The sequence below is a fragment of the Athene noctua genome, chromosome 1, assembly GCF_965140245.1.
Source record: "Athene noctua chromosome 1, bAthNoc1.hap1.1, whole genome shotgun sequence".
Taxonomy (NCBI): Eukaryota; Metazoa; Chordata; class Aves; order Strigiformes; family Strigidae; genus Athene; species Athene noctua.
Window position 1 is genome coordinate 162,464,820 of NC_134037.1, and position 27,083 is coordinate 162,491,902.

At 41.8% G+C, this 27,083-nt stretch overlaps 2 protein-coding genes across 7 annotated transcripts; both read right to left on the reverse strand.

Moving 5' to 3' along the window:
- Positions 1-472: 472 nt before the first annotated feature.
- TMEM50B (transmembrane protein 50B) lies at positions 473-14,919 on the reverse strand. The gene is made up of 7 exons (XM_074903115.1): positions 14,863-14,919; positions 7,551-7,726; positions 6,849-6,961; positions 5,756-5,823; positions 4,626-4,718; positions 4,366-4,423; positions 473-2,061 (listed from the first exon to the last, which is right to left on the reverse strand). The coding sequence occupies exons 2-7, from the start codon at positions 7,647-7,649 to the stop codon at positions 2,016-2,018; spliced, it is 477 nt and encodes a 158-aa protein (XP_074759216.1). The 5' UTR covers positions 7,650-7,726; positions 14,863-14,919; the 3' UTR covers positions 473-2,015.
- Positions 14,920-20,308: 5,389 nt separating this feature from the next.
- DNAJC28 (DnaJ heat shock protein family (Hsp40) member C28) lies at positions 20,309-23,697 on the reverse strand. Of its 6 annotated transcripts, none has more exons than XM_074903148.1 (2): positions 23,470-23,697; positions 20,309-21,702 (listed from the first exon to the last, which is right to left on the reverse strand). In XM_074903148.1, exon 2 carries the CDS (start codon positions 21,647-21,649, stop codon positions 20,531-20,533), a length of 1,119 nt encoding a protein of 372 aa, XP_074759249.1. In that variant the 5' UTR covers positions 21,650-21,702; positions 23,470-23,697; the 3' UTR covers positions 20,309-20,530. The 6 variants fall into 6 exon arrangements, with proteins under 6 accessions (XP_074759249.1, XP_074759230.1, XP_074759275.1 ...); XM_074903129.1 differs by having other exon boundaries at positions 20,309-22,375; XM_074903174.1 differs by lacking the exon at positions 23,470-23,697 and adding an exon at positions 23,041-23,174.
- Between the last annotated feature and the right edge of the window lie 3,386 nt (positions 23,698-27,083).

Genomic DNA, 27,083 nt, shown 5'->3' on the forward strand with positions numbered 1-27,083 from the left:
CCTGTTTTCAGTGTAGGCTACCAGAAAAGACACATGCTCAAAGCTGTCTCTTCTCTTAGCAGCTGTAGAGAAAGCATGATCATTCCAATTCTGTAAAACCAGAAGGGTTTTGCACAAAAGCAAACTTCTGATAGGAAATGCAGATAACCTCAGAAAGCAGCTCTTTCCCTGCTCTTAAGAAAACTCTATTTTAACTGGGAACTTGCATTAAAGCACACTGTAAGAGTTCTTCCAGAGTCAAACACTTAGCCTGTCCTGTTCAAGTGCCAGGTGCAAGATACTGTAAAAAAGATTAGGTATAGGCTACACTTGTTTCTCACTTAGTAGAAATGCCAAACACTCTCAGGCTTCTCAGCAAGAAACTGACAGACATGAAAACAAAAGCCTTGGCTTTACTTACTAGCCAGTGTAAGACTGGCTTAAAGGTCAGTACTGCTAGAACTATTGAGTACTACCATACAATTCCCTTGCCAAGTTTGCTATTTTGAGAATGTAAGAGAAGGTTTATTGCAGTTTTCTGAAATTACAACCAGACAATTTATGTACAAATCTCTGATTAACAACAGTGAATATATCATAACTCACTGTAGGATGGTGAAACCAGGATGAAGTTAGTCTAGCCAGTAGCACAATTTCAGCTGCAGTATTTGCTTCATATTCTGTCCACTGGAGAAATTCCCACAAGGGAGCAATTAGATGACTAACAGTATACAGTAACCATGCACAGAAGTTCCATTCTGCAGTTTTAATACCATTTGGTCAGCAATCTTGATAGATGGGAAGTTACAAAAGCTTTTAGACAAAAGGTAGTTTCAAATGCTTTAAAAACCACGTAGAGCTCGTAAGAGAAGGAAGTCACCAATAGCAAGATGGATATACAAGATCAGTCCAAAGCTACAAAAAAAAAAAAATCATTGTTCTCCCTATACTCCAGCTAGAAGAAACTGGATTTCAATAATGGAAACATTCCCATAAAGTACCCATAGAATTTAGGAGATAAATACATTTTAACTGGGGCAAATGGCAGTCCTAAACCTGGCAATTATTTCAAGGTAAGATTGTGAGCAATAAATACATCTACTATATCCCCAAGTGAAATGCTCACCTTTTAAACAGAAAAGGTAATACACAGCAGGATAACTGTTCATTTATCAGCAAAAAGCTTTCCCTGAAGAAAATTATGCCAACATAATTTTTAAAATGTTAGTCTCACTCTCATTTATTCTTTATACTCCTTAAATATGACTGGCATCAGTTTAGTTTGGTTGGGTTTTTTATTCTAATATCAGTAAATACATTAAATACTAATTGTTATCTATTACACTGAACAGCATGAGATTAATTCTAAGGACTGTGGTGCTACCAAATGTCATTGTGCTATAGCAATCAGAAGTCAAAAAGTTTGATTTGCCATGCAGAAACTGCTTAACATGGGTCCTTGTTTAAAAATTCATAACCTTTTTAAAAAAAAAAGCTACTTTATATTTTTCTGAACAGTTATATAAAATTCTTAAAATCAGCTCCTAGCATACAATAGAATTTACCGTCATTAAATACAGCCTTAGCTGAGTCACTTCCATGCACCGACGACTCCTTCGGGTTACACAGGCAGCCCTTGCAAGATCAGCTCTAGCTCACCTATGCAGAAAAGTAATAACCCCTTTTACAGGGTACAGGCTTTATCCTGCTTTTTCACTAAGAGTTCCACTGAAGTCTCTGATACATGTGAAGGTTTGGAAGATCAAGTCTTAGGAGTTGATGGAAACCCATGTATTTGAAGAAAAAAGCCTGAAGGTTTCAGAAAGAAAGCCTGACATTCCCTTTTTAAGATATATACAGTCATATGTACATATTCACAAATTTGTCTGGTGAAAAGAGGGAGCTTATTACAGAAACTGTAATTTGTCTCAGTTCATACAGTTTAGAAAGCAAAACAAGAACAAATAAATGTAAATATATCTACATACATCGTACTATATAGCGACTATGGAATAGACAATGCTATACATGATATCTCATCCCCATAACTCTTCTGTTCTTCCAAACTTGTAGATCAGGGTACTACAGGGGGAGAGAAAAAAAAAAATTCAGACCACATATAAGGTAGAAAAGGTAATTTTAATAATCTCATTCCCTCCAGTCACCTTAACTTTTGTTCAAGTCAGTTTCTGGTTTTTGTGCTTAGATTTGATTATGAATTGCTAAAACTGAGATCCAGCAGAAGCAACTGCTCAGACAAAAAAAATAGAAAGTCTCACAGTAAAAGCAGCTGCCCTTCTGAAGGAAAAAAAAAAATCTGGTATTTAAGAGATTCTAGGACCAATCCACAGAGTTACAGAGCAGCAAGTCTCATTCTGGCATCTGGCAATCAGCTGAACATAATGTATTGTGCTAGGATAGAATCTTAGCAATTAAATTTTTATGAGCAAATCAGAAAGAATATTGATCCTGTGGTGGATAAGCAAGATCTGAATTATAATTTGATTTCCAAAATGCCTTTTATAAGGTCAGATGCAATTACATATTGTCATGAATCAAAAAAAAATTGTTGAGGGAACACAACCAAGCATGATTTCCTTATTGTTCCTTATACTTTAAGTTCTTTTTTCTTATAGCCAACAAACAGGCAGTAAAGACGGGCAGAGTCATACTAAATCATAAGAGAATGAAGAGGGAGAGAAATGAGAAATATTGACACTGAGAACAAAAATAACAAGCAACGATAAGTAAAAACCAAGCTAGACACCTGGGCAATTAACTAGAGAACTAATACAGCATGTTAAACTAAGTAAAAAAACTGGTGGAGTAAAAACCAGGGCTGAAATGCAAATCCTGAAGGACTAATTCAGGGAATACAGCCATTATGGAAATACAGACATTACAAAACAGCACTGATGGAAGAGAATCTGACTCAATCAAAACGAAAGTTTTGGATAAGAACACTGAGAAGGGCATCACTGACCCAGGTCTGGTCTAAAGAAAGGAATCTACAGCAGTGGATGGACTTATCAAGTGTTACTGCCTGAAGTCTGTGGAGGGATAAAAAACAAAAACTTTTTTTTTTTTTAATAAAAAGTTGTAATTTCTCTCATAGTTCATACCTAGAAAACAAGTTTTAGAAGACAAATAAACCTAAACTATATCTGCAGAGTACAACAGAAACTGAAGAAAGACACTTGTAGAAACAAGCAGCTTCAGAAATAAGTTCATTGAACTACTGAAATAAGACTAAAGATTTCAGGCATGGTGAAACTATTCTCGGAAGTCTGCTTTCATCAGTATCCCATTTCAATCACGTGCAAAAACTACAGAAGAGATTTAGGAACTGCTATTTTCTGCAAGAACATAACTCATTTTCCAAACAGGGAAGCACAGTGGAACCAGTCGATCTAGCTTGCTCCAAAGCATTTGCTATGGTACTAGAAGAAAAATTGTTAGCACAGTAATTTAAGTAGGTAAGAACTTGCAAAAGAGGAGGTTATGTGAACTTCTTCAGTGACTGATCTTGGAACTTACACTATTTAATGCTTTCATTGTCTTCTATTAATAAAATCCATGGATTGCAGAATGCATTATACAATATAAAAAAAGATACGTAATGATATTAAGCAGAATAAAATAAAGTGTAATTATTACAAAATGTGCCATCATGCTCTCAGAAGAAAAAAATTATCACTCTTAACGACTGAAAGCTCATCCAGTAGAAACAAATCTAGGTGTATCAGTTAGCAGATAATTGAGCCATTGGTATGAAACAGTCAGGAAAAAGGCAACAGGATCTCCTGCCAAGTGCTGTTAGGATATATGCCAAGGTATTTGTAGTACAGAGATGACACACTATTGCCATTATCCAGACACTGACAATGTCTCACACAGAATAATGTCCATATCCGTGGTCATCCACATTCTAGAGCTGTAAGTTCAGTGAGACCAGAAAGAGCTGGACTAACAGGAGCATGAGGGGAGTAAAGAGCCTCTCAGGGGCTGAGAAGGGGCAAATAAAACATTGTTTCTAAGCACTGGAGCAAAGCAAGTAGAAAAGGAACAGCAGAGTATAAAAAAGTAGTTTTAAGAAAGAGTTTGATCAGTTTATGCATTGACTAATATCACATCAGCTCTCTGTACAATGTCAGTTAATCAGTGACCCAAGAGGTCCCTTCGGGCCTCAAGTAAAGCTCAGGGTGAGTAATAAATTGAGATACAGAGGGTCCTGCACTGAGAGCAGCAAACACCACGTTGTGGAAAGTCCAAGCCTGGAGCCAGCCTCCAGCTTTCAGAACTTATTTTCCAAGAGTATCAATGTGCACAGAGGCCGGTAAATCAGATACCCCTTTGGAAAGAGGGAAATTTGTCCAGATAACTTACCTGAAAAATATCAATGCATTTTGGAAAAACACTGCTAATCCAGGGTAAACGTTAGTGTCTGCAAAGTAAGTAACAGAGAAAATATTAAGTCCTTTTGTATTGGAAGGTGTATTTAACACACTATTCATCTCTTCTCTGACTGCAAAACTAGATGGTATAGCTCTGATAAGAACAAACCACACACTTCCATTCTTCTGGATTTTCTGCCTTTTGGCTGACAGCAAAAGTACTTTTCCATACGTGAAAATAAATAAACTTACTCTGTGTAACATATGCTCCAAAAAGAATCCACATTGAAGCAATAAGTGAACCAAACATCAACATAAAGCCAATGAAGAGCCAGACACGAGCACCTGCAGGAGATATTAAAACCTCTGAGAACCATGTGGACTACTGTCCATCGTAACAGATGATCCAAGCTACTAGTCAATTACGATACAGTATGTTACCTTGCTGAAGGCACAAAGGGAAAGGGTTAAACCCTGTATCAAGGGCAATATAAACCAAAATTTGCCTTCTCTAGTAAAACACAGAGTAGCTGGATTCGCCTTATCTTAGCAAGCAGACACAGCTACCAGAAATTTCCCTTCACCTGTAGGGAATGCCTATAATACCATTTAACACAACTTGGGAGTGGACTAATGATGAGGTACTTTCCTAAAGCTATAGTGTTTCTGAGGTAAAGATGGCATTCCAATAGGGCACGTAAAACAAATGCTTCCCCTGTTTACTTCAGAAAGATGTTTTCAGATGGACAACATCTACCATAGCTAGACATCACCTGCTGAAAATGATGCCATTGAAAATAATCAACCTGCTCACTCATGGGAAAGGAAAACTATTTCTACGCAAAGATTATCTCAAGGCAATTTATGAAGCATCATACATTAGTTCAAAAATCAGTAAATCCTACCAGATTTCCGGTGAGGCATTCTACAGATCACATGAAAACAGATGCTGGGATCCACATGGGAAAACAGTAAGGGAATTGTGAGTGAAAGCAGAGAGAGGACAGCAGGTCCACAGACACCACACAGTTGGTGACATACAGAGGAAACAGAGTGTTTGTGATACATGCTACATAAGACATTCTTAAGGAATGTCTGCTCCATCCCCTACCACAAGGCAGAAATTTATTTCACCCAGCAGCTATAGGATTTGCAGAGGAAAGTTTAGGTATTCAGGACATACAGAAGCTGAAAGTTTCTATCTTCACCTTTTTAACAAAGAAAGTACTTATATCTCCAAGTGTTAATTTTCAGAAAAAAATAACTTCACAGAAGTTCTCTCCTACTCCTTAACTTCTGATTATTATTTCTTTAACCACCACTTAGAAAAAAACCCAACAATAAGAAGTCTTTCAGCTCAAGACGATTTTGAGTTAATTTACCTGTTCTTCCTAAACATCCATCACTGTAGCTGTCTCCTCTCACCTGCGCATTTGATACAGCATTTATCCTAGGAACAAAAAAAGCATATAGACTTCAGATTATTAGAAAATCAATTTAAAGTTTTAAGTTAAAAGGTAACATTTTTTAAGATGAGACAAATTTTGGGAAAATTACTTGGCATTCTGTAGAGTCACATTACTACATGTCCCTTAATGGAAGGATTCCAACTGAATTTCAAACAAACTCCTTGTTTGTTCCCAAGTTTTACTTATATTTTTACATTAACAGACCTGTAAGATGAAAGAATTGCCCTTTTTTAGTGATTGAAATATTCCTGGTTACTCTTTGGCTGTTTAGTTTTTAAAATATCTAAAACCATGACACAGGAAAAGTAACAGCCAGTAACACAGTGCTCACAGGATTACGATACCAGTTACTTTCCTTCACAATGAATACTGTAAGTATTCAACTGAGAGACACCCTGTAAGGAGGGACATTTTCTTACAATGAGTTACACTGCTGAGGAAAAAACCCAGAAACTTTCAGATACCAAGTGTTAAGAAGGTCTTGCATATCCAAATGTATCTTTTCTCTTGCCAATATTGTACGATTCAGCTATTACTTCTCCTTCAAGCTTGCCATATTTACATTCTTATAACAATAATACTACTACCTCTCCCATTTGAGGAAGTTTTGGGCCAGAGACAGCTGTAAAAATTATTTTAAAAAGGGAAAATGCAATCAAATGTTTTAGATTGAGGTAAGCCACTGGGCAGCATTACATGAAAATTAATCTAGAAATATAAGCACTTATCACAGAAAGCCACTTCCATAATGGAAGGTCTGCTTTCTGACATTCAAAACAAATAGGGGGCAACAGAACAAGGAATAAACAGACCACAATCAGAAACAAAGGCCACAGGTAAGAGAAAAAAGGCCTTTACACTGGCATGCAAAAAGGCACAACAAGATTACTCATAAGTAATTTATAAGCAAGTGATTCAAAGTTTTATCATATACTGTATTGTCTAGTAAAAACTGTATTCAACAGCTCATGTTTATTTTATAAGAACTCCCTTCATATACACTTACATGAAAAAAGCTAGTGTTGAAAACACCCCACAGGTATGGAACGCATGGTTCATTTGTTCTGGTTTAGGGTAAACTACTGCAGCATCTATCATTATCCACCAACCTGTGAAAAACTAGAAATAAAATAGACCGGTATTAGGAAGCTGTCAGGGTACAGAGACAGGCAGACAAAACACAGAAAATGTTCATGCATATCATTGGTTTAACTGTCTTTTAACAAGTACAAGCTTTTCTAGAAACTTATTAGCTTTAGTCAGACTGTAAATCTGTTTGATATGCAGGTTCTGCATAAACCTTAAAGTTGATGTTTGCAAAGGAGCATTTGAGAATCGGTCACATTTTCTATTCAAATTAGGCATCAGTGTACAGCTAAATTCCCTGTACAGTTTTTAGAACAAGAATTCAGACTCTAGGTGTTCTAACATATCCAATTATGCAAAAAATCCACTAGGAATTTCAATCTTTTTAAATAAGAGATAGCAGAACTGATACATCATTATCAAACAAATGCAAAGTTATGTGACTTGCAAAAAAGCTGTGTATCAATTACACTTTAAAAAGTTTTAAAGAAATATACTGGATTGAGGTGCAGTTAAGAGTGAAACTTCACTGAATTTGAAACAAAAATGTAACTGTCGTACTTCTTGTCAAGTATGTCAAACTTGTCAACACAGCTATGATTCACATCCTCTCAAAACTTACCAATATGCCTGCAACTATTGAAGCAATGGCATTTCTTCTTTCGCTCCAGTCAATACACTCACATTCTGGCCACCGGAAGTTGTCTAGGAATCCTGCCATTTCCTCAAAGATTAGATTGCCCTTCTTATTTTGGACTTATACATTAATTTTTCCATAAACAATTGTGTCCTTAATACCTGAAACACAGCCAAAGATGCATTTAATACAAAACAGTGGAATCTTGAGACATCTGACAACAGTCACAAGCAATCTTTACAATGTCTGTGGGTTTTCATTTGCTTTTGTTGGGGCTTTTTGGTTTTTTTTTCCAGAATTAAGTATTCCATATACTCTATGGGTTCTATATTGAGCTATATTCAAAAAAATCAACCTACCTTACAAACAGAATTACAAAATAAAATCACCACACGACCCAAAAACGTATGCATTACATAAAGTATTGTGTCTGAAACAGAAAAGAAATCAAATAGAATGTACTGTTTGTTCAAATGTACGTAACAAAAACAAAAAAAGCAGGCAAAAAATCAGGAGCAAAAAAGCAAATATTTCAATTTAAGTTTCATCTTCAAACTATAATTCTTTCTCTAGCATTAGCAGTTAAGAAAAGTAGAATACATACAACGGGACTCCATACGCAGACCAGAACTTGGTCTTTGAGGTAGGCCAAGGAATCTTGCATAAGATACATATTTCCAGTCTCCAAATAAGATAGATAGTATAGTGCCTTTCTAACATAGAGAAAAAGGAATCAACTCAGTGAATCAACTAATACCAAGGGTAAAGAATGTCCTGCTTCACAGAGAGAGGGTCACACAGAACTTTAAATACAGGAAGAGGAAAGTAAAGTTAATTAGTGTTACACAGTGACTACTAAAACAGTTCTCAAACAATTTGGTGAGGCAGTAGCTATATAAGATCCTGTACTATATTCCTATTCTCACACTGTAAAACGATTAGCATATATAGTTCGAACATCAGAAGTTAGAATATTTACAGTTTTTTATTTAGCAGTGACTCACAGCCACCCTTAATGCCATTCTATGTTGTTTCAGTATTGTCAAGTACTGTATTTTCCCAACCTGCCATAAATAATTTCCAGATACTTGTTAAAGGCTAACAACAGACAAATGTTCTTTACGATCATGTTATAGGAAAGACAGATGTAGAGCATTTTTCTGGTTAATAAAGATAATTAGAAGTCTAGAGTGAGAAGTGAAATAAAAATAAAGTAATAAGAGTCTGCCTACACTACAAGCACAGGACACTGCCTATGAATAACATGAAAATTGCCCGCTTGAACCTAGTTCCAGAAATCTATCCATAGTTATGATGCTACCTTAAAGCATTAAAATCAATCACTCATTCTCAAAATTATTTTACTTTTGTACAGTATCTGGACTCAACCATATAGTTATTTTCCTAGATCACACTTTTACCTAGCAATTTTCAGATCCTTATTCTTTCTACAACAAAATTGCCACACTGTGCTACTACAGATTTATGACGGCTCGAACAGCTCTTCCTTCTTTTCCACTCTTAAAATGGCTCCATCTGTACTTTACTTGTTTCTCTTCAAACCTCTCCCTTCCCCACCCACCCTGGCACAGAGCTCATGGTTCCCACTGCTGTCACCACTCCAGACTACACAGTTCTCACCCTGTGGAGGGTCTGGCCACAGGTAGGAGTAAATAGACAAACACGCTGTACTACTTCTGCTCCTCACTGAACACAATCGTGGTTATGTCAAACCTATCAAAGTTTTTACCTCGCTTGTAAATACACATTCAGTCATTTTCAGAATGACTGAAGCTGTATTTCTTCAGAGCTATATTCTCCTTTGGAATTTTTTCCCATAACGGACCATTTAAATATTACTAACATCTAAACAAACCCATCCCCTTCAAACATAATGTAAAGTTCTACTGCAATTCAGAAGCAGGCCAAGAAAAGCCACTGGAAAAAATTATTTCGGATATGTCAACAACAGAAAAAAACAACAGAAAATCCTCTACTTGGATGCCATCCAGAGGTGCCTCGACAGTCTGAAGAAATGCACTGACAGGAAACTCATGAAGTTCAGCAAGGGAAAGTGTAAAGTCCTGCACCTGGTAAGGAATAACCTCATGTACCAGTATGTGCTGGGGAACCACTGACTGGAAACTAGATTGGCAGCAAAGGACCTGGAAGTCCTGGTGGACACCAGGCTGAACTTGAGCCAGCGATGTGCCCTTGCTGCAAAGAGGACGAATGGTACCCTGGGCTGCATTAGGCAAAGCAGTGCCGGCAGATGGAGGGAGGCGATCCTTCCCCTCTACTTTCCCCCTGGTGAGGCCACACCTGGAGCACCGTGTCCAGTTCTGGGCTCCCCAGTGCAAGAGAGGCATGGACATACCGGAGAGAGTCCAGCAAAGGCCAACAGAGATGGTGAAGGGACTGAAGCACCTCTCCTACGCCTTTGCTGGGAGAGCTGGGACTGCTCAGCCTGGAGAAGAGAAGGCTCAGGGGGATCTTATCAATGTATATAAATACCTGCAGGGAGGGTGCAAAGAGGACAGAGCCAGGACCAGAGGCAGTGGGCACAAACCCACACGGGAGGTTCCCTCTGAATGTCAGGAAACACTTTTTTCCTGTGAGGGTGACCGAGCACTGGCACAGGTTGCCCAGAGAGACTGTGGAGTCTCCATCCCTGGAGATATTCAGAAGCCGCCTTGACAGGCTCCTGGGCAACCTGCTGTAGGTGGCCCTGCTTGAGCAGGGGGGGTTGGACCAGATGCCCTTCAGAGGTGCCTTCCGACCTCAACCTTCTGTGATACTTAAGAAAGAGCCTGTTGAATTCTTGGATGACTCAATGAAAAAAGTCTTCTTCTACAAAACTGCTCTACTTCAAAAGGCTGAAACAAAATGAAAAAAAGTAATTCCTTTCTACCATTGAAAGGGGATATATAGTTTGTTTTGTCAGCTAATATAATTAGTCAACTTCCAACCCAAAACTGACTAGCCTTTATCCTAGCAAAACCCTTTCAACTTTGCAAAGTCAGTAATGATAAACATTATGGATACCATACACTGCACACAACCCTGTCTTAATTGTTAAGCATTTTTTAAACATTAGGTGACAAACCAGAGGCATTTTGCTCAGTTCAAAAATGTAAGACAAAACCTCTCAATCGTATTGGATATAAAATGGAGTTTTAACAACTGCATTAATAACAAATGAGTTATAGGGAGACCAGAAAAAGTCAATTTACTTTTTTTTTTTTTTTGAGTATCTTCTAAGGTACAGGACAGCCTTCTGCCAAAGCATATTATTTTATCAGAAATTGTATTTTTGTTGCTTAATACTGCGTCACAAACCTGCACTTTGCTTTAATCTTATCTTTGTGCTTAGGAGAGAAGCACCCTACGGAATGTGAATAGGCAAAATAAACACTATCTGTTGGTAGTCTTTCTACAGCATAGACTAGTAACTGACAACAAAATTATTCTGCTCCACTGCAATAGGATGACAAACATGGAGAAACAAGGTGCAGAGAATTTGCAACAGAACACAGACAAGAATTCTCAAATTATTTCTACATGTGTCCAGCTTTGATTTCAAAGAAAGCTTAGTGCTAGAGCAGGCATGCAAGAATACGATCCACAGTAAAAGGAAACAGAGGTGCTAATGCCCTTTTTCTAAGATGATCTAAACATTAACTGATGCCGTTCATAATTCTGCAAAAGAGTCTTTCATACAGGTATTTCAAGAGAGCTCTACTCAACACTAAAAATAAACATTTCTCTCACTACTGACATAGCTCCACATGTGTACAGACTTCACAGATACATGACTAAAAAGCAGTGATAGACCATTTCTTCCAGCATTACTGAATGTGCCTACGTTCTGTGACCAACGTGTAGATATTTCTCTCTTTGTGAGGAATTTGATCTCTGATCAAATGCACACCTGATTGAGGGCACCACACATAAGGGATGTGGGGTTCCCATATAAAAGAGTGGCAGGAAGCGGACTGTAGGATGCCAGAACAATTAATCCAGCCTGAAGTCCAACCAACTGTTTGTCCTGTGCTCTCATTTAAAAGGTTAAGCACAGTACTAATCAGACTTACTGGGATGACGGACAGTACATTGCCAACCCAAATGCCACAGGTTGCCCACCCTCTCACAAGTCCTTACATAAACACCTAGCTATTATACAGTACTGGTTTTAATACACTAGAGGGAAGGGTCACACTGACGGGAAGGGATGGCATCATCCAGAGGGAAGGGATGGCATCATCCAGAGGGAAGGGATGGCATCATCCAGAGGGACCCTGACAAGCTTCAGAAGCAGGTCCATGCATACCTCAGGAAGTTTAACAAAGCCAAGTGCAGGGTCCTGCACCTGGGTTGGACAAACCTCAACATCAATACAGACTTGGGGATGAATGGAATGAGAGCAGCCCTGTGGAAAAAAAGGATGTGAGCTGGCAACGTGCACTTGCAGTCCAGAAACCCAATTGTATCCTGGCACAAATACAGGCTGGGCGATAAGTGGATTGAAAGCAGCCCTGAGGAGAAGGATTTGGGGGTATTAGTGGACGGAAAACTGAATATGAGCCTGCAATGTGTGCTCACAGCCCAGAAAGCCAACCCTATCCTGGGCTGCATCAAGAGAAGTGTGGCCAGCAGGTGAGGGAGGGGCTTCTCCCCATCTGCTCTGCTCTGGTGAGACCCCACCTGCAGCGCTGTGTCCAGCTCTGGGGCACCCAACATAAGAAGGACATGGACATGCTTGAGTGGGTCCAGAGGAGGCCACGAAGATGATCAGGGGGCTGGAGCACCTCCCCTGTGAAAGCAGGTTGAGAGAGTTTGGATTGTTCAGCCTGGAGAAGAGAAGGCTCTGAGGAGACCTTATAGCAGCTTCCAGTACCTAAAGGGGGCCTATAGGACAGATGGGGAGGGACTATTTATCAGGGAGTGTAATGAAAGGACAAGTGGTAATGGTTTTAAACTGAAAGAGGGTGGATTTAGGTTAGACACAAGGAAGAAATTCTTTGCTGTGAGGGTGCTGAGATACTGGCACAGGTTGCCCAGAGAAGCTGTGGCTGCCCCCTCCCTGGCAGTGTTCAAGGCCAGGTTGGACGGGGCTTGGAGCAACCTGGTCTGGTGGAAGGTGTCCCTGCCCATGGCAGGGGGGATGGAACTAGGTGATCTTTGAAAGTCCCTTCCAACCCAACCAATTCTGTATTTCTGTGTTAATGTTTTGAATTTATGTAGTTCTCAACACCCCGAACAAAGAAAGAAGAAAAGAATAAGCTATATTTCAACTGTGAAAAAACAGTGACATTGTGAAGCTGAGTGTCCACCAACACCACAGGAGATAGGTTAAAGTTTATCCTCATGGGGGTTAATATGGTTACATACATAGGTTTTAGCCCAAATGCATCCTACTACACAAACAGGAAACTCTGATGAAGAGACATGCCTTCAGCTGACCTTCTTACCTGACTAAAAGGTACAAAACTCACTTTTACGTCCACATACTTCACAGCAAGGAAACAGGTAAAACCCCTTGCATTAGCTGTCCTTCAATGCCCTTCCTACAATCTGTCTCCTCCCCTTTTTCAAGGGCAGGCAGGCTCTCCCACTGTTCTCAGGAAACACTTCTCACTCATGTCCAATAAACAGGAACACAAGAACACTTGCAAAAACAAACTGGTGACTGAAGAACTAACAAGGACAGTTATACTTACTGTAAAAACAACACTTGGTAGATGCTAGCACTCAGGCAAATGGAATGAAGACACAAGAAATTGAAGCTCAAAATTTTCATCTGAAAATCAGTTGCTCCCCAAATGATTTCATTTGAACAAAAAGCAATTGCAAGAAAATACAAAAAAAGCCTGCATAAAGAAGAGCTGTGCAAGGGCCCTAGAATACTGTCACGTTAACAAAGAACGGAACCACCCATTTCCAAAGTAAAAAAAAAAAAAAAAAGAGAGGAGGAAGAGAAGAAATGTAAAGTCAAGAAGAAAATCCTACTTTCCTCAAATAAGACCACACCTTCCATAAGCAATCAATCAGAATATGCATTAAGTCATACATCTTCCCCATATGTATGTACTATGAAAAGGTATTCGGCAGAGTCACTGTAAGAAGCTTATGTGAATGTTTCTACCAAGTCTACTGTAATTTTTTAAGGGGGGGTCTTTTGACTACTCACTCATTTCAGTAACTATGCAGTTTCACTTTCAGTTTCCCATACACCATAGCACAATACTATTCTGTCTAGTTTTTAAGTATTACAGAGAAGAACAGAACTTTTAAGTAAACTCATACAAAAGTGAGGCGGTGTGGCAAAATTATTAAGCAGGCAATTGCCTTGAACGAATCTATGTGATGCTCAGCCCAGAGCAATGTGACTGCTGTCTACAGCAAGTATTCTTTAAAAGCACTATTAAAGTTTGAAGACTTAAGAGAGGCGGAAAAAAAATCAATTCTGCAATCATCCACGGGCCTATTTTTGCTCATAGGAGTACACTATGTACATCAATATTTATTTAATGGGCTCAAGCCATGACGGGGCAATACGAGGCAGAATCCCAAAGCTGCAATCAAAGCCCTGACAGTAACTGTTACACTGAGGGCAGTATTACTTCGAAAAAATAAGCGATTTTTTAAAAATTTCCTCTACAGACCTCAAACTTTCTGCTCAGTCCCACCGGTTCCTCTCCCAGATACGGATAACGGCAACCTAAAGACCCGACGGTGGCCCTGCAGCGGGGGGGGGACGGGCCCAGCTGCCCGCCCCGGTCCCCAGCCACAGGCCCGCGGCTTCCTGCGGCTGAGGCCGCGCTACGGCAAAAGGTCACGGCTCCGGCGGGAGGGGCTGGGAAGCGCGGCCGGACACCCCTCGCCCCAAGCCCGCAGAGACCCGTCGCGCTGCCCCTGACCAGCACCGAGGGGGGCGTGGGACCCCCGGGCGACCGGGACGGGACCGACGAAGCCGCTCCGAGCGCAGGCGAAGGGAAAAGCCGCTGCTCCACGCGGCCGGGGGGGCGTGCAGCGGAGGGTCCCTGGCGGCTTGGCGAGGAGCGGCGGAGGGCACCGGAGGGAGGCGGCGGAGGGCCGCTGGCCGGGGAAGGCAAGCGGGCGCGCGCTGCCGCCGGACACGGGTGTCCGGCGCTACCCTCCCGCCAACGCCCGCCTCTCCGTCCCTCGCCACCCCTCCCCGGCGCCGCTACCGCTGCGGCCGCCTCCAGCGCGGCCCCCCCACCCCTCGCCCCCACCGGCGCCAGCGGAGCGGCAGGAAAACAACGACCGCACGTACCCCCCCGTCCTGGGCGAGACTCTTCCTTCCGCCTGCGGGGAGCGGGGGTGGGGGGGGGGCAGAAAGACCCGCGAGCGACGCGGCCGCCCGCCAATCGGAAGCCAGCGCTGCGCGTCACCGGAGGCTGGGTGAGGACGGGGCGCCGCGATTGGCCGACGCGGCAGCCCACGCCAGCGACCGGAGCGACGGGAGGCGGGAGGGGCCGGCGCAAGCCCCGCGCCCTGCCCCGGCCTGAGGGTGTGGGCGCCGCATGGGGCGCCCGGAGCCGCCCCACGAAGGGTTGTGACCCGAGTGGCCTTACAGTGTCCCCCAAGGGAAGCGCAGCCTGCTAACCTGGGCGCTTCTCAAGCAGCTCCCATAGCGGAACGTACACACTTCACCGCAAAGGGCTGTTACACCTTAGCCCTGGGTCGGGTTCAATAAAAAACAAACGGAGCGAATAAGCAATTCCGCTCTTTCAGCTGTCCAGGAAGAAGCGCCTCAGTTATTTCTTTCTGACTTTGCCGCGTTCCCCTGCCAGCTCCTGCACAGCTCGGGCAGTACTCGCACCCCTGTACATCACCCTCCTTACCAGCTGGCTGATGCCCGCGCTCTCGCTTCCCGCACCCCCATTTCCCGCACGCAGTAAGTGAGCAGGGTCTGGGGACGAGCCAGCGGGGAGCCCTACCCAACACCACTCACCCTGGGACCACCTCCGTACCTGCCATGGTCAGGGAGAGCCAAGAGTGTTCCTACACATTTTGGTTGCACAATGGACATGACATTCATGTCTGCTTGCAATATGGTTTCGAACATGCCCAAAACACACCAACCAACCCCAAATTTTTGACTCTCAATTAATTCCCTTCATAGTCGTGTCCCCCCCAGTATTCAGTTGTTTTTTTTTTTTCTGGCTTTCTGAGCTATTTCTTGCCAAAGCATTGGAAAGAGAGCCACACCAGCACAGGAGGTACCTTAAGAATTATCACCTTGTAAAGCACAGAGTGTTGCCTATGATAAAAGATTTGATATCAAGATTTTGGGGATACTGCGGGAAAATGCTGCAATTGAATTAATTTAAGCATTGAATTTAGGAAAGTGATTCGTCTTGAAAACTCACACTGTGGTGAAATTAAGTACAGAATCAATCTGAAAAGTGAGAGGTAAAAATTTAAGAGTGAAAAAGGATAAACAAAGAGGAAGGCATTTCAAGGATATTGCTCTAGAATGATGAAGAGTAATATGGGGCAATAAGTCAGAAAAGGAGCACTGTGAAAAAGGCCAGTAAAGATGCAACCAAATGGCCACAGAATTTTCAGTTTCTCATTAAAAGACAGTTAAACTGTGGCCCTATGAAATCCCACTCAAAGTTAGAAGTTGCATCCAAAGCCCTCTTCTCTCAGCTCTCCTCCTCTTTTCCTTCAGTTATGTGCTCACTGTGTCCACCAGGGCTGGAGCTAAGCCAGTTTTCTTTTGAAGAAGTTCCTCCTTTCCCACTTTATCTGGCCCAGAGAAGAGGCTACCCACTGCAGAGAGGATCAAGAGGAACAGCTGTTTCTTACTTGTGATGCTCAGAACCATACTGTGAAGAAATAGTTTGTAACGGAACTCTTGCCTTCTTGTTCACTGAAAAGGATCATAGCCAATTTTCTTTGTAATTCACATGTGTCTGCTCTTCAACCTCCATGCCTGTTAATACATGTGCCACCGCCTTCTCACCCTTATCTGGAAGCATAACAGGATGTTTTGCCTTTCCCCTAATCTCCTCTCTTCCTTTCAGGCCCTTCCTATCACCCCTCCCACCTCCACACGTGCACACACATTGCTGTTTTCTTAACAGCTGATCTCAGCTGTGGGAAGGTAAATTATGTGGTTGCCACATCCAGGGAAACACAACTGATAGGGAAATAACTTAAGGAAGGTACCACGCATCCCCTTCTCCCTCATAGTGGCAGTTTCTCCCACTAAAAATAAAGATTTACCACTTGTTTTTGTCTCTTACATCATTCCCTGCTCTTGCTCCTCATGACTTTTATTCCTTCTCCTCAGAGCCTTTTCCCTAACTCCATATGCATCCTGAGAGCTGTTACTATGCTGAAAGATATTCAGCAGGCCTGTCCTCTTTTTTGTTGGGACAGAGTTAATTTTTCTTCCTATTAGCTGATACAGTGCTGTGTTTTGGATTTAGTGTGAGACTGATGTTGGTAACACACCGATGTTTTGGTTGTTGCTGTTAAGGATTTTTTGGTTTCCCATGCTCTGCCAGTGAGCAGATGTACAAGAAGCTGGGAGGGAGCATGGCCAGGAGAGCTGACCTGAACCAACCGAAGGGATATTCCATACCATAGGACGTCATGCTCAGTATATAAACGGTGGGGAGTTGACTGTGGGGGGCTGATCGCTGCTTGGGCATCAGTCAGCGGGTGGTGAGCAATTGCATTGTGCATCACATGTCTTTCTTGCATTTTACTTCTCTTTCTTTTTGTTACCCTCCTTTTCATTATTATTATTATAATCATTATTATTGTTATATTTTATTTCAATTATTAAACCGTTCTTATCTCAACCCAAAAGTTTTACTTTTTTTCTTTCTGATTCTCTTCCTCATCCCACTGGGGGTTGGGGCGGGAGGAGGAGTGAGCAAGAGGCTGCTTGGTGCTTAGTTGCCAGTTGGGGTTAAACCACAAGGCCTCAATATTTACAGCATACATAGAAACTCTCCAGTTTATAGGACAGCCTGAGATGTTATTTCAGATAGCCTATAGCTGTACGTCTCTTCCTTTGATTGGAAAGCACTAACATGCATAATTGTATAGCTTGCTAATAGTGCTTGGAAGAGCAATCAGATTGTTGGGCAAGAAACAGATTCCTCACCCTGAGAAAAACTGATACCTCAATTAATATAGCCTAATAATAAATATTATTTTATCTTAATATTATGGTGTCATCTAGATAAGCCTTTCAAGCCACAAGCTGTATGGTAATTAGACCAACACACAGGGTGTTCTGGGAATAAGCAGCATGTATTTGTATCTGGAATCGGCAGTGATTTCATCCTTTTGAGGTCAGTAGCAAGATAACAGTTATCAAATTCAAATTAAGAGTTTAGTGTCAGACAGAAAAATTACTTCTGAAGGCCATTCTCTCCTGGGTTTTTCTAATACGTATGCAGTACTTGGCATTACTTGTTCTAGAAGTACTAAACATTGCTATTAAGATTTTGTGAGCTCAGAGCAACAAAAAAATAGACCAGCCCTGCAAAAATATAATCCTCCACACACCTGAGGAAAATAAAAATTTGAATTATTTTTTTCATCATCATTGCCATAAATGTCGACGAAGTGGATTTTTGTGCCTGGCAATTTTTCATAAGTGTAAGGCTGATTTAGAGTGCTGAGACTCTGGTCACATCTCTGCCTTTTAAGACCAAGTAGTTTTAAAAGGAACATAAAATCACTCAGTATGCTGACTCATCCATTATGACAACTTAAATATTTAAACTGCTGATACTTATCTTCATTGTGAGCCAAAGTGAATTCCGTCAAAGCTGGATTATTGCAATCTGGTTTCTATTTACTCTTGTGCAACGAATTTGATTTGCAATTAGCTCTTTTTAAATCTGTCCCTGGATTAGTTTAAACAGCAATTCAGATCCAGTTCCTGTTGATCATAATGAGAATCAAAACCTGATCGAGTACGATGTCAAAGGACTTCCATAAAAGTGTGTTTAATTTAGTTTTCATTAAAAGCAAGAATTTATAGATAAGTTATTGAAATAAACAGACATTCATACACACAGCTGCTAAAACGAGTGAGGAGCTTATGAGGTCAAAGCCTTCGGTATCAGCTGGTCTAACACCCCGATCTCAGTGAATCATATCTGTATCTCACAGAAAAGAAGGAAATTACAGCAATCTGAACTCTGAGTTCGCAGAAAAACAGGACTGCTGTGTAACCTGATTTTTCTTTCTCTGCATTTGATTTGGGCTACTTACATGGCAGGTTTTGTTCCCACTTCACCACTATACAGGACTTAACTCACGTATCTGCAAGACACCCATTATTTCTGGCCATCTTTGCAAACTTGGGAGAGGCACTGAGGAGTACATTAATACTGGCTGGCCCACTGATCCATGCACCACGAGCATACCCCTGCCTCCTAACTGAATCTCAGCAGACCGGACAAATAGCCATTAATCCTTCCAGCTAACACCAGGGCACAGCACAGCACAAGCATCCCAGTGGCATGACCTATGGGCAACAGATCAGCCTGCACAGAATGCCATTCTTCTTACTTTGGCCACCTTCAATCCTACAGAAAGGTGTGTTAAAGGAAGCTGAGATTAGCCCTATTTTCTAAAACATGACAAACATCTTGTCATTATCACTTACTAGCCCTAACACAAAGGCTTGAAAGACCTATAGTGTTTAACAATAAATAAATTATATTAAATTACATTACTAGATGATATAATACCCTCTGACAAATGATACTTCAATTGATCCATTCTACCAATATACATAAATAACATTCTGCTTGCATGTGAAGGCCTCATCTAGATGAGCAAGAGCACAAGGACCAAAAGGAGCACAGGCTCAAAAGCAAATGCATTAACCCAGACTCTGCTGGTGCTGGGGCATCTGCCAAAGGATGGTCGAGACCATCATCTAACTTTCATCTCTGAAACTCCTGAGAGTGGAAATTCCTGCTCTGTGGCCTACCCACAGCCTGTGGTACACCTTCCTATGGACTGGTCGGGCACCGCAGAGCTCCTGCACAGGTGGAGATGTCTGAGTCACAGAGGCATGACTGAGGAAAAGGGCTCACATAGATACTGATACATCCAGTCACACCTTTGCAAAGGCAAAGACCTCCAGGAAAATCAGATTGTGTGGGGAGCTCAGAGGTTAGTAAAGACAAATAAATCTTTGGCATCATGGAAATTTTCCCACCCTCCAAGCCATTGCCTAGAAATTTCAATACTTCACAGTAAGTTCTTTGATGCTAATAGTCTGAAATATTTAAATGTGCAATTACTTTTGAAAATTAGTATTCCCTTCTCCTCTTGCCTCCAAAGAGCCATGTGACTAGCGTACAGTTTTGGTCAGTCTTCCTTATTTGCTCAGATGCATTCTGAGACTTCCTGCTCTTAAAAGCCAGATCCAAAAATGGACTTCTGCAGAATGTACAGTCCAAGTCCAGACATCCAGAACCTTCCTTTCATTCCCATTTAACCTTGAAGAGATGAAGGTACTTTTAAAAAAATGCATGAACCCTGTCAACAATTTATGAGCTCTAAATAAGAAAGGATGAAGGTTCAACTGACAGAGCACAGCAAGACTTCTACTTTGTCCTTAACATGTTTTTGCTATGCCTCAGTTTCACCTTCTGAAGAGATAACAGACTGCAAAAGTGATTATGTTAAAGTGAAGCATTAATTTTAATTTAAGCAGAAGTAAAATGAGCTGCAAGAGGATAACTGAATTTATTTGTTCCTTAATGATATTCACAAATAAATCAATTAAGCACCTGCAAATGCACATCAGACAAACTAATTCTTTTTCACTGGTTTAACAGAGGACAGCTGGATTTCACATTTTCAGTGTACCTGTTAATTTCTCTAGTGCTACAATTTTCATTCATAAAGTGCATTCAAAATCTTGACAAGACAGATGAAGTAGTATTATCTTATTTCAGTGTAAGGTTTAACCACTTAACTAGAGAAGACTTCCACCCAAACCTTTTAACATTTTCCTCTTCATTTTCCTTTGTGTCTGAATTAGAAGCCTCTCTGTTTTCCATCAAAGCTTCGTAAGTCTTTTGTGCTCGAGCAATTTCTTTGTCTGCACTGAAGTGCACCATTTGTCTGCTCAGAATAGGAACAACTAAATTGAAGTTGTCAATTCTTTTGTTTAATTTCCTGATATCTTCTATAAATTGCTCACAAATACGATTCCACTCCTTTTGCCTATATGGTGTCATTGGCCCTCCAAGCTTACTTCTAGATGCCACTATACCCCTCCTTAACCGCTCAATAGTTTCTCTTATTTCTTTCTGCATCAGGATCCACTCTGGCTGGTATCCATTGTCTATCAGAATCCTGTTCAAGTTGTGAGTCATAGGGTCGATATGTGGACAGTCTGAAAATTTCTGCAAAGGTTTTCCTTTGCCGCTGAGGTTGTCGAAGTCTCCTTTCGCCATCGATTCCTGGATGAGGTCCTCAACTAACCGTTCAACTGCCTGAGTTATTTTCACCTTTTTGCTCTGCCTCACGTCTTTGGCTTTCATTAGGTCAGTCACAGCATACTGGTTTTCAAGCCTCTGCTTCCGGTACTCCAACACTTGTTCGGTAGCACGGTCTACTCGAAACTGCATGTATTGCTTTTCTCTTTGGCTTGGTGTTCCAAAGCCAACGCCTTCAAAACTCAAGTAGTGTCTATGCTGTGGTGCTTTTGATTTGAACTGATCTTCCTCCTCTTCATTATTCTCATTTAATTTCTTTTTGGTCTCCACATCACTGAGCACGACTCTGTACGCTGCTTCTACTTTCATAAATGCTTCGGAATCAGCTGTGGCAGAACCGCTGTCTGGGTGGTATTTTTTGGCAAGACTTCGATATGAGTTTCTGATATCATCAAGGGAACATCCTTCCTCAAGCTCAAGAATTTTGTAAGAGTCCTTGACACTGCTTTTAGGTTTGTAACCTGACAACATTCTGTTGCCACAAATGCAGGGAAACAGCTTCAGGTTTCTTGGAATCATTGCTTGATGTACCATTAAATGATGCCCTATGTTGTTAGTCAGCATGACACAAAGCCGCTTTCTATTTCTTCAGATGCAGCTACATTACAAATAATGACCTATAAACACATTTTTGTAAAACTTGTGTTAAATATGCTTTTTAAAATAACTTACACGATTTAAGTATTACCTTTAACTTGTTATTTAAAGAAATTCAAACAAAATTTCAGAACAGTATGCAGTGTTCTTATCTTTTACAGGCTAATATTGAAATGTGCATTTCTTATTACTACTGAAGTGGTAGTATTACATGGTCAATGATGTTAATCCACAATACAGTATTCTCCTAGTATAACAACAGTAGCATGGGTTTGATTTGCTCTGCAGAATTCCCAAAAGGCCAAAGCTTTACTGCATTTCCGCAAAGTCAGTGCAATGTAAACAGGAAATATACTTTATGCTGAGCGGTAACTCTGCTGGAACAAATCTCCCCCAGCCAACAACTGAATTTTCTATTCACATACATCAATGCCTCAAGACCTGGTGCATTCTCAAAGGATTTCATTACAGCACCCTTTTGGCATTTTACAGCAACATCTTAAGTAGCCTTCAGATTATAGATTCATTTAGATTAATTTTTGTGTCCCAGCAGGACTCTCGGCCTAGTGCCCAGTCTCCTCTGTTTGTCCCAGGTAAGATTATAAATGTGGAACTCATTTGTGGAACTCAATCTCTGTAACAGTAGCAGGCAGTATCTCATTCTGTCAGGAATACCAGTGCTTCTGAATTATTCTGGGAAATGGCAAAAGAAAAACCTTTAGCAAATGACAACGTAAGTCAGACCTCATGTAAAATCACAAGTAGAAAAGTATCATACAAACTGCACGCACAATTTACACATCAGCTAACTTCTATTAACAAAAATCCTAAAGCAGATGCTCCACATATGGTGCTAAAGAGCCTCCTTTCACAGATTCACTAATGACTACAACATATCCTTTGCTGATGTCCATTCCAAACAAAAACCCACATTAAATCAAGGTTAAGGAGTAAATGTTTGTGTTCTGCATATAACAAACTGCCCTTCCACCCTAACCCATCTGAAAAGAGGAGGGAAAGGAGCCGTACTTGAGACTGGATGAAAGACTGGATCAGTCCTGAAAGTTTCCAAGTTGATTTTGATCCAGGTAACGTATTAAGTCATCAGCTTCTGGTTATTACAATGGAATATGTTGGAATTTTCTATTTACGATATAGATAAGTGGTTTCTTTCCTTCTAGGCAGCTGGCAAAGATAGTAATTTAGTTCCACATGGCCATAAAAATCCACGTAACTACTACTTAGATGGAAAAATCAACGCATACACTCTTGAAATTCAACGTGCTGATCAGAAGTAGCCTCGATTTTAATGTATTTATGCTTAAAAAAGTGTGTCAAACTGCATGTACAGCACTCACCCCACGGCACCGGAGAGTGCCGGCTGGGCGGGATTTTTATTCCCCAGCCGTTCGAATCCAGCTCTCCCCGGTAGGGCCTGGCGCAGGGGGGACACGACCGAGCCCCGGCAAGGCCGAGGTGTGCGGAGGCACTGGAAGGCGCGCCCCGGGCCGCCCCCCTCCCCCGCCGGGCCCGGCGCACGGGCCGGCCTTGCCCCCCGCTGCCCTCAGCGCCGCCGGCTACCCCCAACCGCCGCTCGGAAGGGGCGAGCGCCCTGAGGCGATGCGCCCCAGGGGGGCTGAGGAAAGCGGTTACCGGCAGGCGAGGCGCCGGGCACTCGGTACCCCCCCGCTCCCCTCCCCAAGCCGTTGGTGGGGCGGGGGAGGCTCGCCGCAGCGCCACACGCACTTTTCTGCCCCGAGCCCCGCTGCCCAGCGCCCCCACCTCACCTGGGCCCCGCCGCCGCCCGCCCTTCCCCCGCCCGCACAGCGACGCAGTGCCGGGGGGGCGGCAGCAACGCAGCAGGAGGAGGAGGAGGAGGAAGAGGAGGAGCGACTGCTGTTCCCCTTCGTCCAAGGACAGGCGGCCTGTCCTGAGGGCAGGAGGGCCGACGGGGAGCGGCCCGGCCCCGCCGCCCGCCAGCGGAGGGAGCCCGCGGCCTGCCGCCCTCGCGGCGACGGGCCCCGAGAGCCGGGAGGCGCCGCTGGCGCATGCGCAGTACGGCTGGCCGAGGGGCCGGGGTGGCGCTCAGCGTGGTGCGCGGGTTGGTCGCCCAAGGGCTGTTTATGACGGGAGGCTTAGGTTTTCTCACACCTTTCTTATATGTACGCTTATACATGTAGACCTTAACTGCTTTTTGGTGCTTGTTCTCCTGAGTGAATTCCACCTCAGTAGGTGGTAAGTTCCCCTGCCTCTTCACGGGCTTGTGAAAGGGCTTCCCCTGCAGTGCTCCCCCTGACGAGGCTTGGTCTGTCACAGCGCCCTCACCCTTGCCCATAAACATGGTTTTCACAATGCTCTGAGTGTCTCTGAGCAGCCACGCTAGCAGCAGGGTAAGCTGGCATTTGTTGGGCTCAGCTGTGCCAGGCCTGTTGTGACCCAGAGCTTCTGGACTCCGCTGCGTTGCGGCAGGGCAAGTAACACCTGGTGGGGTTTCGTACGGCCTCCTGGCATCGGCTGACTGTCAGGGAATGACAGCTTCAGCTAAAGAAACCCCAAACTGAGGAAACAATGCTCACACTCAGCTGCAAAAGGAGGACCCAGGTAGACGAACTAAAGGCTCAGCAGATAGAAGACTAATAGCAATTTGTTTCCTCTCTGGACACCAGCACCTATCATTAAAAACCAACCAACCAACCAAAAAAACCTTGTGTTTTTTATTAATGGTACTTGATGAGGTATAGTTGAATATCTTGCATTATCCAGGAGTGAAATGGGTGGCACTGACATCTCGAAGGAAGCAGCAACCACCAGAGCAATCTGCTTCATTTTACGGCTTCCAGTATTATGCTCTGACTGCTCATCTTGTTACAGCTTTGCCAGTATGCTATCTTGGTGAACAAACAACACTAAAACGCATTGTTTCAGAGAAATTTGCACTTCTATTCATTAGGTAATGGTTTTCTACATTTTATTTAATTTCAAATATGCTTTCTGTAGAAGATTTTGATTTGGAAGTTTTCATGTATATTGTCTTTCTCTGCTGCATATTCACTTAATCACCTAAGAAAACAATTTGGTCAAATAATTGCAATACAAATTGACCTGCTGTAATGAATGCAAATTTAAATTCTTCTGGCCAATTATGTTGCAGTGAGACATTTTAGGGCTGCACAAGTTCTGTTTGTGACTTAAATTGTCACAGCCTCCTGACTAGAAGAAAAAATTCCCAAAACTTTTGCAAAAGAGAGAGAAATTTTATCATCTTTCAAGAAATAGGATTCTTGTGGTGGTTTGCTATTCAGTCACAAGTAGAAAATGTAGAACTGTTCAGTTTGCAAATCTAAGGAAGGTGGTTTGCAGATACCCAGTAAGTGATGCTTTAAGGCTGTTGTAGCAGGCACATCTCCTTAAACTGGAAGGTTCAAGACAACATCTGTTCAACGGTACACAAGCCATTAATTCCATAGAAGTTTTAAGCAAACTTTGCAGATTTCCTTTTAAAATTATTTTAGTGATGTGAAAGGAAAGGCTTGTGTTTCTATTAATGTATTTTTTTCTCATTGCCTGACCTCAAGACATACAGATACTGCTCAGTGCTGTGTTAATACATTAATTTTATTTTTAGTAAAGAATGATGGTAGCATTGCAAGCTTGCCAAACGTTAAGCAAAGGATTTCAGATACTATGATGAAAGGGTTATGCGGCTAAAGAGGATGGTGTAGGAACCAGTGGAGAATAACATTATATACATTGTATCTCTGTCACTACTTGTATTAAATTTCATCAAAATATAAAAAGGGTAGCAATTAAGGGGGGCACAATTCCAGTGTGTGCTAGCTATTAAAATAACCTGCATATATACATCTAAGGATATGATCCATTACAAAGAATAGGTCTGTGAGAGTCACATGTGCAGGCTTTAACTGGAGTGTTTTTGTTTACCTGTAGACCAAGAAAGCTGTTTTATTTTTACAAGTTGTCTTTGAGATTCTTTACTTGTCAGAGGATATAAAATTACTTTTAACATGAGAACTGAGCAATGATCTCAGCTTTTTGATATGACATTGTAGCTTCTTTTTTTTTTTTTTTTCCTAGGGTAGAATCCTATTAACATTGTAGGCCTGATTGGTGGGGAGGAATTGTTTTTGTTGCTAGCTAAAATGCAAAGAGAGGAAAATGGTCCATGCTTCTGAAGTCTGTGGGGAGGTCTGTTTTGAAGGGTGGGCTGCATTATGGAGATCCTGCTGGGGATCCTCCCATTAGATAGGAGGATAAAAGGAGAGAGGACAGCATGCAGGTCTGTCTGCTTCTTTCACCCTTCCACCCTTATCCTTGGCTTTAGGAGATCACAAGTCACTTGGATCTGAAGCAGGAGCTGAAGGAAGAACTTGAATCCATCTGAAGGACTCCTCAGCCTTTTGTGTGGACAAACAGCAGGCTCTGACACGGTAAGGGAACACAATTCAAGTGACACCTCTCTCTCTCTGCAGCATTTCCTCTAGGACAAGGTCTTGCCAGCTTTCTTTTATCCAGTATGCTTTTGCATTGCTTTGTAAAAAATGCCTGTAGTGTCCTCACTAAGATGTGGAATGGAAGTGTGCATTTTTTCCACAGGGTAGGAGGCACTGCTTGGTTTCACTCTCTTCCCAGTCAGGATCTTTAATTTATTCTGTCTCAGAAAACTTCAGTGAATTGCGAAATTATATTTAAGGGGAAAAATAATTTTGCTTTTAAAAACACTTTACTTTTTATTAATAATGGTTGGACTGTAGTACCTAATGAAGCTTCATAGAGAGTGTGTTAATGTCTTTGTTACAGCAGTTGTAATCCTTTACTTTTAAGTTCATAGCAACTTCCTAGTGACTCCAGAAGTATTTGTCAAGTAGTGACAAAAAGAAAGACAAAGTCTGATGTATTGGATAGTTACACAGTCTAAAGACTTGAAAAAGTCTTTTTCAAGGAAGTCAGTCTGGTGATTGATAGAGCATTAAGCACATGCTCTGTGTTTATACTCCTAGAGAACAATACCTAAAATGTAAATTTAGTCTCTTATATAATCCACAATGGTCTGTAGTCCCTAGGGACAGGCTAGTTGAAGTACTTAACATTGTACTTGGACAATTTAATAATTATGAAAATAGTTACATTTTGTTTTGTTGATATTAGGTTAAGACATCTTAATACTGTCTCGGGAACTCTAAACATGGTTATTGATTTATCACAGTTCTATGCACATCTTTTCTGAAATATTATACCTCAGTGTCACCATTTAGCTTCTGTTTGCCTTTGGAAGCTATGCAATGATCTCAGACCAATTTCTTGTGAAAAGACTGCTGGCATGTTGCTTGTAAAGCTGGTGTTTTATGGTTTCTTCAATTTATTATCTATTTCCTGGGTAAGG